Source organism: Anguilla anguilla, chromosome 1, assembly GCF_013347855.1.
Source record: "Anguilla anguilla isolate fAngAng1 chromosome 1, fAngAng1.pri, whole genome shotgun sequence".
Lineage (NCBI taxonomy): Eukaryota > Metazoa > Chordata > Actinopteri > Anguilliformes > Anguillidae > Anguilla > Anguilla anguilla.
In genome coordinates, this window is record NC_049201.1 from 40,953,792 (window position 1) to 40,971,893 (window position 18,102).

The window sequence follows — 18,102 nt, forward strand, 5'->3', positions numbered from 1 at the left end:
TTCAGCGAATGACAAGTTCCTAGTTTAATTTACTGAGGGGTGAATGAAAGAAACGCATCCTTACATGGAGTTGAGTCAGTTCTTTTCATTCACCCAAAAGATTTGTTCAAAAGGAATGAATCGATCACGAAGGACACACCACTAGCATAAATGGAAATTATCAAAAAGTAAATTTCCGCACAGATGTTAGGAAGTATTTTTTCACACAGTGAATAGTCACTGCGCATAGTAGCTTGCCTGGTCATGTAGTAGAGGCAGAAACTCTGGGGGTTTTCAAGACCAGGGTTAATATGGTACTAGATACTATCTAGTTTGTAAGTAACCATTGTTATTTTGTAAGCACTAGCATTGTTGGGCTGAATCACCTGTTCTCGTTATTATGTTATGTTATGTTATGTTAACGAGCATGTTATGTTATGTAATCTCCCCATTGCTCTACCCCTCCCATCTGTGTTTGTTCTGTTTGCTCGAGAAGGGGATATAGGCTACAGGTTTACAATTCTAATTCCATTTATTATTCACGACTCTCTGCTTGTTTCTCCCAAAGTTGCTTGAAAATTGAAAAAATATGTGTGAGGTTGCAGTTATTTATTTTTTTTAGCCTTTAAAAAAAAATCTGGGTGCTTGATTGGAAATGTAACCAGGATTTTTCAAATTTCTGGTTATTGTTTTTCATGGACACTAGCTTATCAATTTATCCTATTCTACCCCCACCCCCTCGCTAAGTTTAGACTACCAATTTTTAGTGTATTACTCAGCAGAAATAATAGAGGGGAGGTGGGGGGTAACCCAACAAATAGATATTAAAGGTGACACGTAAACCATTTGTTATTTCTTTGTCATATTTATTATATACAGTATTTAATTTAGCGGATGTTTTGCATCATTTTAGTGAAGATGGGCCACATGCCGTTAGCCCCCCCCCCCCTCCAGACTACAACCACAAATACATGCCAGACCTGTAGGAAGCAGTGCTCAGATACAAGTGAACTATGGTCTGATCTGTCCACAAGACCTTTTTTCAGAAGTCTGCAAGCTGTTTTAGGTACTTCATAGCAAACTATAAGCTGACCATCCTGTTTTTTTGGCTAACTAATTGTTTGGATCTTGCAGAGTAGCATCTGTCGTTCTGTTTGTGAAGTCTTCTGTGGACAGTAGTCACTGACACATCCATGCTTTTCTCTTGCAGGGTGTTTCTGATCCGTCGGACAAGTGTTTGGGGTTTTTCTTCAAACACTTGTCAACACATTATTCAGTCATTAACAGTAGAGATCTTCCTACCAGTCACTTTGCCATTACTTAACTAATCAGTGCTCGCTTTCTTCTTAATGATATTCCAAACAGTTGATTTAGGTGAGCCTAACATTTGGCCTCTGTCTCTGACTGTTTTCTCAAACTTATAGTGGATTCCTTGAATTTCATTGGCACAACTCTGTGCCAATCCTCATGTTGACAAATGCCAATAACAGACTCCAAAGGCAATCAAAGCCTAGAATCAAGACTGGAAGCTCTCTTGTATCTGCACTAATAAAGCAATTGAACACACCTGTCTAATTAGAAACACCTGTAAATTAATTTGTCCCAAATGTTATAGTGCATTGAAATGGGGAAGTATGTATAAATAGTGCTTTCATTTCTACATTGTGTGAAGAATATTGTTCCCAAATATTATAGAACTCTAAATGAGTCAATAAAATTGGTAGTGTTCGCGGGTGGGAAGCCAGTGAGGATATGAGTCCTGATCATAGCATTAGCGACTCCTACTGGTTGGTCGGGGCGCCTGTTCAGCAGGGAGGGGATCTGGGGGAGATAGCGTGAGCGTTACGCTCTCCCAGTGAAACTCCTCGCTGTCAGGTGAAAAGAAGCGGCTGGCGACTCCACATGTATCAAAGGCTGGCATGTGGTAGTCTACACCCTCCCCAAACCGACAGAGGATAGTGCATCGACCAGGACTGTGATACACATGGGGAATTGGTATAACGACGAAAATGGCAGAAAAAAATATTATTATTTTGTCATTCTCATGTTCATAATGACATTGTAACATTTAATTTATGCTATTATGTAATTTATTTCATAATTTTTTTCAAAATACTAATTTAATTTCATTGTAAGATTTCCAAATAGAACTTTTTAAACACTTTTTTTCCTTCTTCAAATGACTAATTTCAGAGCTTAATAAATACCCTGACACTTCTAACACTCTTAGAGTGTTGTGCCTACACTCATCATCCATGGGCTCTTCTAAGCAGCTGCCTGAGGACTTGAAAATAAAGATAGTTTACTCTTACAAAAGAGAGAAAGGCTATAAAAAGATATATAAATGCTTCCAGTTTGGAATTTCCACTGTCAGAAACATTAAGAAGTTGAAGTTGGAAGGAATTGTTGCAGGCTAGAAGAAAAAAACATCTATGATAAAACAGCTCGTAGCCTGATCAGGTATGCAACGTATAAACCCACATATCACCGCCAAGGACCTGCAGAAAGGAATAGCTGACACCGAGGTAGTGGTGTAACGATCCACTGTGCAGTGTTGCTTACAACTCTTTCACTCATTACAAAAATGAGTGGAAGAGTTGCATGGACGAGTTGTCAGAAGGAAACCAGTAATCTCATTATGAAAGTACAGTGCCATGAAAAAGTACTTGCCCTTTTCCTGCTTTCCTTTGATGTTACATATTTGTCACACTGAATGGTTTCCGATTTTTTTTTGACAGAATGTAATATTAGACAAAGGGAACATGAGTAAACATAAAACAGGTCCAAACATTCATTTATTTAATAAAAAATGTATTAAACACCCATATTACCCATGTGAAAAAGTGATTTCCCCATTAAATTTAATAACTAGTTGCACCACCGATAACTGCAACCAAATGCTTCTATAATTTGATATCAGTCTTTAACATCACTGTGGAGGAATTTTACTCCACTCTTCTTTGCAGATCTGCTTTAATTTCTGAAAATTGGCTAGTTTTCAAGTATGAAATACTAATTTCAGATCCTGCCACAGCACCTCTATTGCATTCAAGTCAGGACTTTGAGTAGGCCACTCAAAAACTTTATTTTCTTTCTTTTCAGCCATTCAGATGTGGACTTTTTTGTGTTTTAGATCATTGTCAGCTTCAGCTCATGGACAGATGACCAGACATTTTCCTAAAGAATTGTCTGGTACAGGGCAGAATTCATGTTTCCTTCAATAAAGACAAGTCAGGCAGGTCCTGAGGCTGAAGAACATCCCCACACCATCACACTACCACCACTATGTTTGATTGTTGGTATGATGTTCTTGCTGTGAAATTCGGTATTTGCTTTACACCAGAAATAATAGAACCTGTAGCATCCAAAAAATTCCATGTTTGACTCATCTGTCTATAGAACCTAATCCCAAAAGGCTTGGGGATAATCCGGGTGCTTTTTTCCAATTGTGTGAGCATTGATGTTTCTCTTGGTTAGCTGTGGTTTCCTCCTTGCTACTCTCCCATGAATCTCATTTTTGCCCAGTCACTTGCTTATTGTGAAGTTATGAACACTGACCTTAGCAAGAGAGGTCTGCAGTTTTTTGGATGTTCTTCTGTGATTTTTTGTGACTTCCTGGATGAGTTGTCACTGCACGCTTGGAGAGATTTTGTGGCTAAATAATGGTTTCCATCTTGTAGTGATGCCTGTGTAGTTTTGTTTGTGAAGTCTTGTGCAGATAGTAGTCACTGACACATCCGTGCCTGCCTCCTGAAGAGTGTTTCTGATCCGTTGGATAGGTGTTTGGGGGGTTTCTTAATTATAGTGGGAATTCATCAGTCATCAGCTGTACAGGTCTTCCTTAGCCTACCAGGCCCTTTGCAATTACTGAGCTCACAGTTTAAAGTACCATTTCTAAGTATCTTTAATGAACAAAACTTTATTTTAAGGATATCTTATTTTCTGTAGTTTAACACTAGAAAGGCCACATTTTTTACTATCTTCTACAACCAAACATTACATTGATTTCTGCACCCACAGAAACCTAATTTCATAAAGATTATGAAACCATACATAGAAAAACTATTTTATTGAAATAAAGGAAAGAACATCAACATTTTTATTTCTAAATTATTGCTTTGTTATACATTGTTATAACGGAAAATGTGTCAGGGCATATTGCAGGCACACTTATTAAAGTGCTAAAATGTGCAAAACAAGGCTAAACACAAAATGGAAAAAGAAATACAAAGTGCAATATAAAACAAAAAGAAATTTCTTCAGTCGGTCTTCATTCAGCTTGCTTCTTCCTTCCCCTGGCTCCTGTTAATTGGAGTGCGCTTTTATATACGTACTGTCTCTCTCCTCTTAGTCATTAATTCCACAGGGAATGCACAGCTTTGGTTGTTTGTGTGAGGAGGTACTGCACACAAATTGATTGGATTTCACGCAGTTGTCTTTAGCCAAAGTCACTGTTTCGGTGAAAAAATAAAAGTATGTCAGAGGCATTATCTCAGCGGAGATATAAACCTGTCATTTCTTTAACTACACTGGCCACGATTATTAATCCCCGTGCTCAAGTCAATCAATAAATTAATCAATTAATCAATCTATCAATCTTTATTGTCCCACATGGGGAAACACGTATTGCAGCCAGGGATTAAAACATTAACCAACAATTTAAAATTGACAAGGGCAACCATAAAACAATAAAACACTGAAACATTAAAAAAAAAAAATAAAAACACAGATGCCGTCAGAAGTAAGGTAAAAACAGAACATTAATGCAAGTTGCAAAGAGCAGTATCAGTGCAGAAATGGCAGAGAGAGTGACCATGATCAGCATGAGCTTCATATTGAGCCTGTTGATTGCCATATGGACAATGGAGAGCTTGGATCAATTAGTCCCACTGACAGGCATCTTAAAATGGCAGCCTGAGGGCTGAGCTCAAACTCTTTCTGCAGGGGAAGGTCAGGACAGTCTTAAATTGCCTTGGCCTGCCTAAGGACATGGTTGTAGTGAAGGTCCTGGAGCTGGACCTGACAAACCCCCACTATCTTACTCGCCACCTTAACGTGTCTGCCAGGTCTGTTCTTACTGGCCAAGTTGAGCTCCCCATACCAGAAAACAATACAAAAGGATAAAACAGATTCAATAAAACATAGGTAAAATAGAGTCATCATTACAGTGCAGTGCATTTTTCACAGAAAGAAAAGATGCTGCACTTTCTTTGATATGGCATCTGCATTGGGTTCAAAACAATTTTTTATCATTAACAGTACCTAGGTATTTGTAATAGTCCACTCCTTCAATGTCATCACTCTGAATTACAGTCAGTTTGGGGCTGGGTGAAGACTTTCTAAAATAGATAATCATGTCCTTAGTTTTTGATACATTAAACTGAAGGAAACTGAAAAGCCCTCAACTATAGGCCCATGATCATATTCTTCCCCGTCAAGAAAGCTAAGTATTACGGAATCATCCACAAGTTTTATTTTATGTCGATTCTCATAGTTACTCTGACAGTCATTAGCATACTTGACATAGAGAAAGACAACAACCTTGGTGGGATCCAGTGGAGGAGTGGAGCTGGTTGGAGAGGACACCATTTACTCTCACACATTGAGACCAGTGACTTAAAAAGCCGAAAATCCACCCAATAATGTTAAGATCAATAGGACATGTGGCTGGATAGTGTTAAAGGCTGAAGAAAAATCTATGAATAAAAGCCTGGTGTGAGTCTGAGGGCCCTCAATATGCTTGTATAAAAAGCTAAGGATTGTAATGGTGGCACACCACACCTCTGCCAATGCTGTATGAAAACTGCAAGGGGTCTATTGATTTTTCCACCTGCAACAAAATGCTTTTTTAAAATTAAGTTTTCAAATCAATTCATAATTAAAGATGTAAGAGCTACTGTCTTAAACTCCTTGGGTGTTTTATTCATAGCTACAGGAACAATTGTGGAGTGTTTGCTGAAGAGATTGCTGAAGTGCCTGGCCATAAATGTTGTCTGGTCCTGGGCTTTTTCTGAACTTAGAATGCCATTAAAGGTCAGTAATACTCTTTATATCTATATTGACTGATTGACAAGCCTTCATCCTGTGCCTTAACTGGTTAACTTGTGTTGGAAAAACATTATCAAACCTCAAATTATCAAAAACCAGTAAGTTCATCAGCCAATTCCAGGCAGTTCATGGATTATTACTGGTGAGCTCAGCCTCAGTCTTATCCTTGTACCTCAGTTTAGCCTTATTAATTTCAGACCTCACTTCCTTCTTAGATTCTTAGATTCTACATCACCCACATTAAAATCAGCTTTTCATTTACAGATAAGTCCTTTCAGAGCTTTAAGAATTCATGGTTTATTATTTGGAAAAATTCTTACTTCTCTGGTCGGGATCATAGAGCCTTTGCAAAAGGAAATATAGCTGTACACGACATAGGCAAGTTCATCTAAATCATCCGCAGATTCTTGGAACACTGCCAATCTGTGCAATCAAAGCAGCCCTGCAAGGCCATGGTACTGTCCTCAGTCCAAACCTTAACCTGTCGCTTGTGCACTTTCATCCTCCTCAACACAGTCTTATATATGGACAGAAGGTGCACTGTGTTATGGTCAGATAATCCAAGTGCGGGTCCAGCGATAGACTTATACATCCATAGCAGAGGTCCAGAGTTTTGTGCGGCATGTGAAGGAGGTAACATATTGATAGAAACTGTTCAACAATTTCTTTATTTTACAATGATTAAAATCTCCATTTATAATGTTTGAGGCATCCGGAGAGATGGATTGCAGTTTCTGAGCCACTTTAAAAGCGATGTCAGCTGCAAATTTGGCATCTGCCTTGGGATGTATGTAAACAATGGTAACCAGTAATTGAAGGGAATTCTCTGAGGAGGTTAAAGGGCCTCAACGAAACAGACAGCAGCTCAATGTCGGGTAGACACAGCTGTTCACGCACTGTGATTTTTTTGCACCAGTTGCGGTTGATTTACAGGCTGAGACTTCCCCGTTACCTTACTGTATCGGTCCAGCTGGAGAGGAGCCCCAAAGCTCTTAATATCCAGAGTGGAGTCCATGTCCAAGTAAGTGAGCCAAATTTCCATGAATGCCATGAGACACACATCCCTGTACTCACAAAGATGATTTACATTGGCTTGCAATTCATCTCTTTTATTCCTCAGGATTCCACATTTGCTAGGATTATAAAAGGGAGAGGAATGCGATTATTTTGCTCCTGATGCATTGAAGGACACCACCCTTCTTTCCTTGTTTCCTGGCAAAACAGGTTTTCTTGATGTTACTTTTGTCAATCCAGTTGTATATATTCTTGTTGATGTCTTGGTGCAAGAAACAGACAATGTAATTATCCAGGGCCTGGCGATTCCATTGTTACCTGAGGATAAACTTGCGGGTATACAGGAGTCTATTTGTTTGCAAATGGTTGGTGCTCAATGCAATGTTCAAAATAATCACCAAAAGTAGACCGCATAGAATCACCATTTTTGAGTCATATACATTAGTTTCAATAGCGCTTGATTCAGCGATTCATATCAAAGCTTCAGTCATTCAGTTGCTGAATAGCATTCCAGAGGAGAGCAACCAATTAACACCTGGGTACCGGCTCCTGTTACCTATTGTCTGAAAAAAGGTTTTTGTGGAGGAAGTGGTACAAACTGCCTATATTTCTTTATGAGTTGATTTTTTTTAGAATTCACTGTTACTTTAAGCCCAAATATTTAGGAAAATTCATGCAAGGATTTGCATTCATGGTGTTGGAGCCATTTTGTTTTTAAAGTCCAAACATCCAACGGCATCGGCTCTGGCCTTTCTAGTGTTAAAAGCATACTATGCTGAATTTTTAGTTTTGCTGTGGTCCTATTTTTACAATCAAAGTCTCCTCCTCAACCCCACTCAGTCACCTCCATTGTATTCTTTTTATCTTTGTATCTGTTTTTGGCTGGACCGCAACAGCAAATGTCTGTGACTGAGTGAGTGATTGAGTGAGTGATGAAGTTACACCATTGGTCAGCCGAGTTATGAAGTCACACCATTGGTCGGCCGGATAACGTGTGTTAGGTCCAGTCATATACTAGGTTTTGACCTGGTCTTGTTCGATAGGTGTCGCCATTGAGGAAAAGCAATTCCAAGGTTGACTCTGGTTTTTGAACAAGCCCTGTCAGCTTGTCCTTTTTCCTTGGAGGGTAGTTCGTTCCAGTGGCAACATTGTGCCATGCCACTGAGCATCACTCAAGCCAGAAACTTAATAGACTTGAGTTCCTGACTAAAAAATGTAAGAACAGCCAGAGAACAAATTTGCTTTACACAAGACCTGTGCAAGGCAACATAAAAGGGAAAATATTAGTTTGTGCTTGAAGAAGCCATTTTTTCTGTTAATTTTCACTTTGTATTGTGTGTGCTTTGTTATCATTCAGTGTGGTGTGCACTGTTTCTTTCTGTGCATCCCACAGACCCCACGCAAGAGTTTGAGTCTATTGAAAAAATATTGTGTACAGGGGAGAATTTGTTTTACCATTTTTTATGTTGTCGAGCTAATGTGCAACCACTTATATTCATTTGACAGCTATGCATTTTTTATGTTGCACTTGTTGTGAATTGTTTTGCAAGTTTTTTTTGTTTTTTTTTGTTAATTTTGGAACAATATTTAGAGGAAACATGGGATTGTCCGAGCATGGTTATTGTTTTATTGAGTCAGCTTCAAAAAGACATTATGCACACATGTTGTTGTGCACATCTAATATTGAGGTTTTTTTTTTTTGCCCAGTCCTATGATGTTCCAAACAGTAAACTTTGGTAAGCCTAAGGTTTGACCTATGTCTCTGAGTGTTATTTCTTATTCATCAGCCTCATACTGGCTTCCTTGGCACAACTTTGGTCATCATGTTGACAAATGCCAATAACAGACTCCAAAGTGCAATCAAAAGCCTAGAATCAAGACTAGGTACTGAAAACTATCTTTTACTTTTTTAACAATGGTGGTGTGCAAAAGGGCATCTCTGAACACACAGTGAAAAGAATGGGCTACAGTTTCCGAAGACCCTACCGGGTTCCACTGCTGTCAGCTAAGAACAGGAAGATGAGGCTACAGTGGGCATGTGTAATGTCCGAAGAAATGCATGCACGCCAGCCCAATAGCTTAGGTGCAGTTAAAACTTGAACAAAGTGAGATTCACACACTTATATTGTGTAGTGCTCCAAATATAATAATGCTTTAATGCAGCACAGTTAACATTTAGGCTAGCAAGCCTTCATCAGAGCAGTGAGTGAGTGCCGTTCATTGGCCCATTTAAAAATAATAGTCTAGAAGACCATATGTGCATGTGATCAGACATGGTGTTATGTACAACCTGGACATAGACTATATTTACTATAGGTAGCGCTTGTCAAATTTCTACAAGAATGTAAACATAGAAAATAAGAATATGAGTAAATAAAACATTATGTGATCTTCACCAAATTAATAGAAAAAGGTGGGCTTGTGATCACGAAAACTTGATGCCTGAACTTTGCCTGCTCTGATAAATCTGGATTTTTTTCTACTTTTCTAGAATGTGGCAGAAACAGCTTGAATCCATGGATCCACCCTGCCTTATGTCACTGATGTTGGCTGGTGGTAGTTGTGTAATGGTGTGAAGAATCTATTGCAATTCAACAGTGCACATGTGGGATGAGGTGGAATGGGAGGTTTGCAGCATGCATGTGTGGCTGAAAAATCTGCAGGAACTGCAAGATTCTATGGAGTCAGGACGAAAAAAAAATAAGGAATGTTTCCAGCACCTTGTTGAATGCACGCCGCAAAGAATTCAAGCTGTTTTGGAGACAACAGGGGGTCCTACCCAGTACTAGACATGTGCGTCTAATAAAGTGGCTGATGAATGTATGTATACCCAGAGTATCAGAGAAAATGGAGTGATATCTGAAGAAAAAAAACGGTAGTCAAGTGAAACCTGTATCTGAGCTAACATAGCAAGAACAGCAAAGTAACAGGAGAGTATCAAGAAGTATGGTGAAGTAATCAACAAGTAATCAACCAAATAGAAGGCAGGCTATACAGAAAAGAGTTGTAATGAATATCTACCTATCAGGCCATGCATGACCTCAGTCACCAAAAGCCCCAAGAATCTTGGCAGCCAACATTGGTACACTTACTTTTCCCTAACTGCAGCAGAAACAAGAAATCAAAGAACTACTGGAAGGAAAAAAGTTTGAAGAAATCTAAAATATACATAGAACTTGCAAGGTAAACATCAAACTTGAGGAAGCTTGAGGAGAGCTGACAAATACAGAAAAGATCGGCTGAAAATTGAGAGACTAGAATCCCCAAAGGACAAATCATGGGAAAACCCAAAAAGGATCCTATTTTTGCTTATTGCCTTCATTGCAGAGTTGAAGGAAGAGTACAAGTAAGTGGCTTCAAAACTTCTCCCAGGCAACATACTGAAGAAGTACCACTTGGTGATGACTTTTTAAAGAGAATTTGAATTCTCACCGAAAGCAATGAAGGAAACAACAATTAGTCCAAGTCTCACCACCTACTCAACCCAGCTCCTGGTCCAAGCAATGGTACTATCCCGCCTGGACTCTCTTCTGGCTGGTTTACCGGCATCTGCCATCAGACCCCTGCAACTCATTCAGAATGCTCCCCAGACACTCCCACGTCACTCCCCTGCTCACTACCCTCCACTGGCTGCCTGTTATAGCTTGCATCAAATTTAAAACATTGGTCCTAGCATACCAGGCAGTCAAGGGATCAGCCCCAGCATACCTCCACAAGATATTCAAACCCTACATGCCAACCAGACCCCTCCGTTCTGCTACCTCAGGACGCCTGGCACCTCCCCCTCTTCGCACCTGCGCTTCCCGAACACGTCTCCTGTCTGTTCTGGCCCCCCCGTGGAGGTCAGAACAGCTGAGACACTGAGCCACTTCAAGCGACCACTGAAGGCTGCACCTCTCCCCATCCCTCCCTACCTCCCTGTAATCTCTTAAATGACTGTAAGTTTAGGGTTGTAACTAGGTAGCTGTTTCGTAGGTGACTTAGTTAATGAACCTGTCTTAACTGCTGCTTGTATTTTTGCGTAGACTGCGTTGTTGCTCGTTTGTGTTAGTGTTAATCAGTTTAACCTTCACGGTCCAAGTTGAACTATGCGGTTGTTCCCTGCACTTGGACCGGTACTTCTCTCTAGGGTTTTCGACATACTTGTTCCTGGTTATGGTTATACACTTTGTTGTACGTCGCTCTGGATAAGAGCGTCTGGCAAATGCCTGTAATGTAATGTAATGTCTTCATGGTGCGATACAATCAGCAAAGCCACAGAGTGAGAAAATCTCAAAATTCTATGGGATGATAACAGGAGGGCCACTGCAGGTTAAAAGGAAAGGCTGACAAGGACCAAGGATAAAATACACAAGCACTTCTTGAATCACGCAATGGAGAGCCTTCATCCAAAGTTTAAGGGGGAGTATCCAGAGATTCAAATATCCCAAACAGAATTCTGCAAAACACATCCGTTCTGGGTTGTTAAACCCAGAGCCCTGGATAGAGACAGCTGCCTGTGCATACGCCATGCCACCATACAGTTCATACTTTAGTATCACAAAATAATCACATGCATCATCCTTAAAATCCAAATGAGATCTTTTGTGTTCTGTCCATCCTGCAAAACAATGCATGTACTAAGAGTGTTCCCAGTATGACATAAAATAGCTCTTCAAGTCTGTGAATAAACATGGAGAAGGGAGTGGAAGAGCAAGGTGGAAAACATTTTTAAAACTGTGAACTGAAAGAGAATGTGCGTGAAGAAATAATCAACACGTCAGCACATCTCACAGTGTCTTCCAGCCCATTGAACATTTAGATGAAGTACTTATTGGAAGGTTGTGTTGTTGAGTATAATAAGGACCTTCACTCTGGAATCAAGATTTTGATGCAGATCATAGTGCTCTTGTTAAGATGAGTTGTATTGGCCCCAGTCAATTATTTTAGCCAGGGATGACATCATTTGTTATTTACAGGAGAAAGTACTTGGACTTATCTCTGAGACCTGTCCATTGATTAACAGACATGGGGAGCTTGACGCCCTGGTCTGTCACTGAGCAAAAGAGATTGCAGTGCACTTTGTTAGCTATACCATAAAAGATAGAAAGGAACAATGGAATTAAGGTCTTCCAAATGGTACCCTAATCAATCAGTTTGTTATGTACTGTTTTCTGCGTTTTGTTTTCTGTGTTGATTCAATGACTTAAATGACTGGTCACGTTGCATGTCATTTTTATCTTCTGCCAATGTTGTAATTCATACATGTTGCATGTCGTACTTTAAATTTAGTTTCTTATGATGAATATTATCAGTTTCTGCACCATGGATTTTTTAAATGGTTGCAATAAAATGTTTTTATAAGTGGTTCGCATCTGGTACACATTGTCATTACCACCACACAATGTCATGTTCATCACAACTCTTACTGTATTTCTCAGTTAAAGTTGCATTTAATTATTATTTTTGTCAGTATTTTCCATACAAATGCAAAAATCGCATGTATATAATTGGCAATCCTCAAAAAAGAGTTGACATGATAAATTAATGTTGAACAATGCCATTAAGGCAGGTTTGTGCCCTCAAGCACTACTGTATATTCGCTTTCTCTTGAATTACCACTGTTGTTTTGAGCACCACCAGTAAAGTAGGCTAGTCAGTGATCAGCTCTTTTAAAACACCACTACTGGGAACTTTACCCTTATTAATATGAATAAATTCATTCAAGTGATGAGTAACACTCACATTATCTTCCACCAGCTTGGAAGTTTACTACTTTGTTATGATGCGTCAGGTCAACTGCTCTCCCCCCCCCCCCCCTCACACACACACATACATACATACACGCACTGACACACAACTACACACGCTTTAGTGACAATCGAGTTGTGCATTCCCCCCCCCCCCCCCCCCCCCCCCTCAGAGACAGGAAGAGAAAAGGTTGCAAGGTCACTGTGGCAAGATACTGTTAATTATCAAACAGGTTTTGGTAGTTTTTGGTCTGCAGTAAACCCATTTGCAGATTTGTGTTGCATTTTAACCAACCCAGATCAGGTTTGCAAACGTTGCTGAATTGTGGTATGTTGTGTTTAAGTATATATGAATGCATGAATATTGTATTTCAATTCGACTGATATGCAAGCTGTGTTCAGTTTTGTGTCCAATGTCAGCTATTTAGGCATTAATTAATGCAAGCTACTTAAATGAGACACCAGGAACCTGGGAGACCAGCTCTACACCTGTCAAATAGTGTAAGATACACATTCTTTATATGCATGTAGGTGTACTCGTTCTTGTTATGTTAATTTTTTAGCTGTCACTGCAGTCAAATGGAGTCCATAATAGGTTCTGTATGAGGTAGTGCTATAGAGAGTACATTTACAGTGCAATGGCAGTTAGGTTATCCATTTAAACTGTGGTTACTTACTTCATACTGTACATTGAGCCCAGAACACAACTTTCTTTTATTTGTGCATTTGGCAAGGCTAGATCAATGATTGAGAGAGCATTTGAAATATTTAAATAAATGTGTCTTGGATGTTTGGCCCAGTTGGGCAGTACATTACAATATAGCCCTCAGAAAGTCAATGCATTGTGTGGCCTGCTGTATTCTCCAGAACATAGTGGTGGCAATGTATGGTTAAGGAACTGGGTTTGTAACGTAGGTTCAGCTCCCAGATAGGATGTTGCTGTTGTACCCTTGAGCAATGTATCTAGCTGTATAAATGGATGTAAACAGTGCAAAAGCTGTGCATAAATGTATACAAAAATGCACGAGAGAACAGGGACTGGTTGGCATCAGAGTTGTTTCTCCACTGAGTGTATCATATCAAGTGCATGTCTTAAATTAATGAAATGTAGTTTAAGTGGTCATTTTTTTGATCGCTTATTTTAAATTGTGGTATTAAACAAAAATTGATACCAAAGAAACAAAGAAGCACCAGCAAATAAATAGAAAATATTTTTTTGAGGGGAAAATAAATATGAAAATGAAAACTATTTGGTCTCACCTTTGTTTTGACAACTCAAGTAATGGTTTGTTGAGAGGCTCTTTTCATGCACTTCCTCTTCATCCATGATGAAATTAACAGTTGGTTGTGTCGCTAATGCACTGTTTTTTAAGGGTGAAATATGGGGGGATCTGATTGGAAATAAACTTAACCCCCATCACACCCACAATTCATTTATTCCTATTGAACTAGCCTCTTTTACAACTGTGCCATAGTTGTGGTAAAGTCTGGTGTCACCCTAATTTGCCAGCGCCCTGAGCTGCCACTAGCATTTGACAATTGCACTTTCACTCAACTGTTAAAATAGGACCCAATGTTTTTTCACAAATTTTTTTCAGTGTTTTTTGACCTTTTGCCAAAATGTCAACCATGTTTGAGGCGTTTCTCTGGACCACCACACATATATACTACATCGCCAAAAGTATAGGACCCCCTTGAAAATGAGATGCTACATCTCAAGGGGCTATCCTTTCAATAAATTCAAATTCAAACTGTATGTGGACATTTGACATCCAACATCTCATCTAAAATTATGGGCATAAATATGGAGTTGGTCCGCCTTTTGCTGCTATAACAAGTATCCATGAGGGAGAATTGCAGTCCAAATCCATAGCATAACACCACCTCGCTAGTAGCTTTCAATGGAAACTCCATCCTCACAAGTGGTTGCCTGGTTTTTGTTAATTAGCAATTAGCCCAAGAGAAGTTACCAATAGAAGGCATGGTATGCAGGATTTCTTAGCCTGTGTTTTAAATCAAAGAAGCTCTGCCTCTGTCTTCAATCCCACCCACTCACACCGAGCGACCAATGACCTTTACTACCTAATTTCCTTGTGTTGCTGACCACTTTTTCTGCACTTCTTATGAAATGTGCTGAATGAATACATGTTTTTTTAAAAAGTTTTTTTTTTGAAAGGTAAACAATTATCAAATACATTTTAACCCTTGGCTAATAAAATGGGCAATGCTCGCACACAAAATTGATTATGATTGCTTTTTAATGGAAATTCCTTAATGCAAATTCAAATGAAAATTAAATTCAAAGAAAAGCACAGGTTTAGAACTGGATGCAGTCTTACAAATGTTTATTGATAAGTATTGAGAAACAAATCGTGAAAGTAACACCATATGTCTTTGTGGTTGCTTTGCAGATGCATAGGAAGAATGCCAGTTACTTGAAGCGAGCTATGTGAGATTGTCTTCCTGTGCAAGTGGTGGGAAGACATGAGGGCAGTCCTTCCCTGGGTCCTCTTTGAGGCATACTGCCTAATCACAGGCATCTTTGGCAATCCCATGGCCCATTTGTCCATGAGCCGCAAACAGTTGGAGCGAACTGTGGTACAGAACCTGAAACCCCAGCCAGCTTCTAAGGGGGGGCTGAGCCATTCCCCCCAGCGGGGCCTCAAGGAGACAAGCCTGGAGGAGAAGAGAGAGATAAACTCCACTTCATTTCACTCTGGGATCAGGCAAGAGCCCTCGGCACTGGTCTCTCTGGAGCAGAGGGATGAAGGCCCCACGAGTGACTCTACAATCTCCCAGGATTTTCTGGAGGAGTATGCATACCCAGACTACCGTGGGAAGGGCTGTGTGGATGAAAGTGGCTTCGTGTTTGGTGTTGGTGAGAAGTTCACCCCTGGGCCTTCCACATGCCCCTGTCTCTGCACTGAGGAGGGTCCTCTCTGCGCAAAGCCAGACTGTCCTAAAGTTCACCCACGCTGTATCCGTGTGGACAACAGCCAGTGCTGCCCTCAGTGCAAGGAGATGAAAAACTACTGTGAATTCCGGGGCAAGGTCTACAGATCGCTGCAAGAGTTCAAGGTTAGAGCTGAAATTTGGTCACACCTTCATTCACTAAATGTAGAGATAGTTAAGCTTCTCTGATTCTGTCTGCACCAGAGCATCAGAATTATTTCAGAAGTTGGAGGTCCAAAAACAGAAAAAAAGTTTCATATACTGTAATGTAAAGCCACAATGCTGTAAAATATACTGAAGATATCAAGGGGAGAGAAATTGAGGGGAAGACATACTGAAGAAATAGGTGTAGTGCAAAAATGTCTGCTCCATTGTAGCTCCATTGTAGCTTTCTTGCAGTCACACATACCAACGTATTAACAACTAATTTACTAAGACTGGTCCTAATTAAGCAATCAAAGAAATTCATCACCCTCATTTGCAATTTTGCAGCAGGAGACATGCATCAAAAAGGGTTGGAAACAGTGTCATGCTTACACACTCATGCTGCAAGGCACCTAGAAATGGATATGGGACAACAAGGCACTAGTAGTGAGGCCAACATGAGAAAAGGAAAATGTTAATCTACACATCAGGAAACAGGTAATGATCAATTAGGTACAATGTTACAATGGTATATTACAGCATAGGAATACAATAGAGCAAAGGGGACAGACATTTGGATGAATTCAAATGAAAACAACACAAATAACAGATGATAAAAGGAAATGATGTGATGTGAGCAAAAATACAGAAGAAAATTTTCCCTATGCCATAATGTAGGTAAAAAAACACAGGCAATGGTACAGCTGAGGAAAGAATAAAAACACCATTTCTAACAACATGTGGAACAATCCGTACAAAATGAACTAGTCAATGGGGTTTAAGAAACAGACATGCCAGAACTTGTAATGGAAGAAGATCACAGTGTCTGAAGGTAAAATGTATTCAACTGAATGCATGCAAACAAGACAATTGTTTAAATTCGGATCCATACTAAATTCAGGTCTTAATTCTACCTGCTTTGTTTGAAAAAAATTTCCTTTCAATGAAATGAATATTTTCATATTACAGTGCTGCAAAAAAGTATTTGCCTTCTTTCTGATTTCCTCTATTATTGCATATGAGTCACGGTGAATGATTTCATATCTTTAGACACAATGTGATATTAGGCTAAGGGAACCTGAGTAACACACTTAAAAAATTATTACTTTGTTTATTTAATGAATAATGTTTTGAAACACCCAAATCACCCATGTGAAAAGTACTTGCCCCCTTAGTTACTGAAGCAACCAATTAACTAAATTTAATTGATAATTAGATTCAGCTGACTGAACACAGCCAGGCTTGATCGCAGTGTGTCCCGTTGAATTTAAACCTCATATTGACCCTTACCATCTGAGTGAAGTAGTCACTACAGTGTTTCCACAAGCACACTATGCCACGACCAAAGGAAAGATTTTTAAAAGTTGTTGAAATATATCAGTCCGGAAACGATTTTAAAGCCATTTCTAAGGCTGTGGGACACAGTAAGAGTCATAATATACAAATAGAGAACACTTGGAAGATTGGTGAATCTTCCCAGGAGTGGCCTACCTGACAAAATTTCTCCTAGGGTGCATAGGGTGCAGGAAGTTACAAAAGATCCCAGAAGAACACACAAAGCACTGCAGGCCTCTCTATCCTCAGCTAAGGTCAGTGTTCATAATTCCACAATGTGACTGGGTAAAAATGGGATTCATGGGAGAGTAGCAATGTGGAAACCACTGCTAACATCAATGCTGACGACACATTTGAAAAAAAGCACCTGGATGATCCCCAAGCCTTTTGGAGTAATGGTCTATAGACAGATGAGTCAAAAGTGGAACTTTTGGATGATATGGGTCCCATTAGCCTATATCTGGTGTAAAGCTAGTACACAATTTTAAATAAGAACATCATGCCAACAGACAAACGTGGTGGTAGTGTGATTCTGTGGAGATGCTTTTGCTGCTTCGGAACCTGGACAACTTGTTATTATTGAAGGAATCATGAATTCTGCCCTGTAGCAGTCTACATCTGTATGGCTTAAAAGAAACAAAATTTGGAATGGCCTAATCAAAGTCCTGACAATAAACATACTGTGCCAAGGCCTCAAATAAGCAGTTCATGCTGGAGAACCTATCAAGTTTTCTGAATTAATGCAGTTCTGCAAAGAAGAGTGGACTAAAATTCCTCCACAGCAATGTGAAAGACTGATATGAAATTATAGAAATGTTTGATTGCAGTTAATGGTGCTAAAGGTGGTGCAGTCAGTTATTAAGTTTAAGAGGGTAAATTTTCACATGGGTGATGTGATATG

General features: G+C 39.6%; 1 protein-coding gene across 3 annotated transcripts in view; it reads left to right on the forward strand.

Annotated features, from left to right (window-relative positions):
* vwc2 (von Willebrand factor C domain containing 2) overlaps positions 1-18,102 on the forward strand; it is a 90,128-nt gene that overhangs the window by 13,383 nt on the left and 58,643 nt on the right. For all 3 annotated transcript variants that reach the window (XM_035403028.1, XM_035403019.1, XM_035403016.1), the window contains exon 2: positions 15,182-15,848. In XM_035403028.1, the coding sequence (XP_035258919.1) occupies positions 15,255-15,848 (594 nt within the window). In that variant the 5' untranslated portion in view covers positions 15,182-15,254. The remainder of the gene's footprint in view (positions 1-15,181; positions 15,849-18,102) is intronic.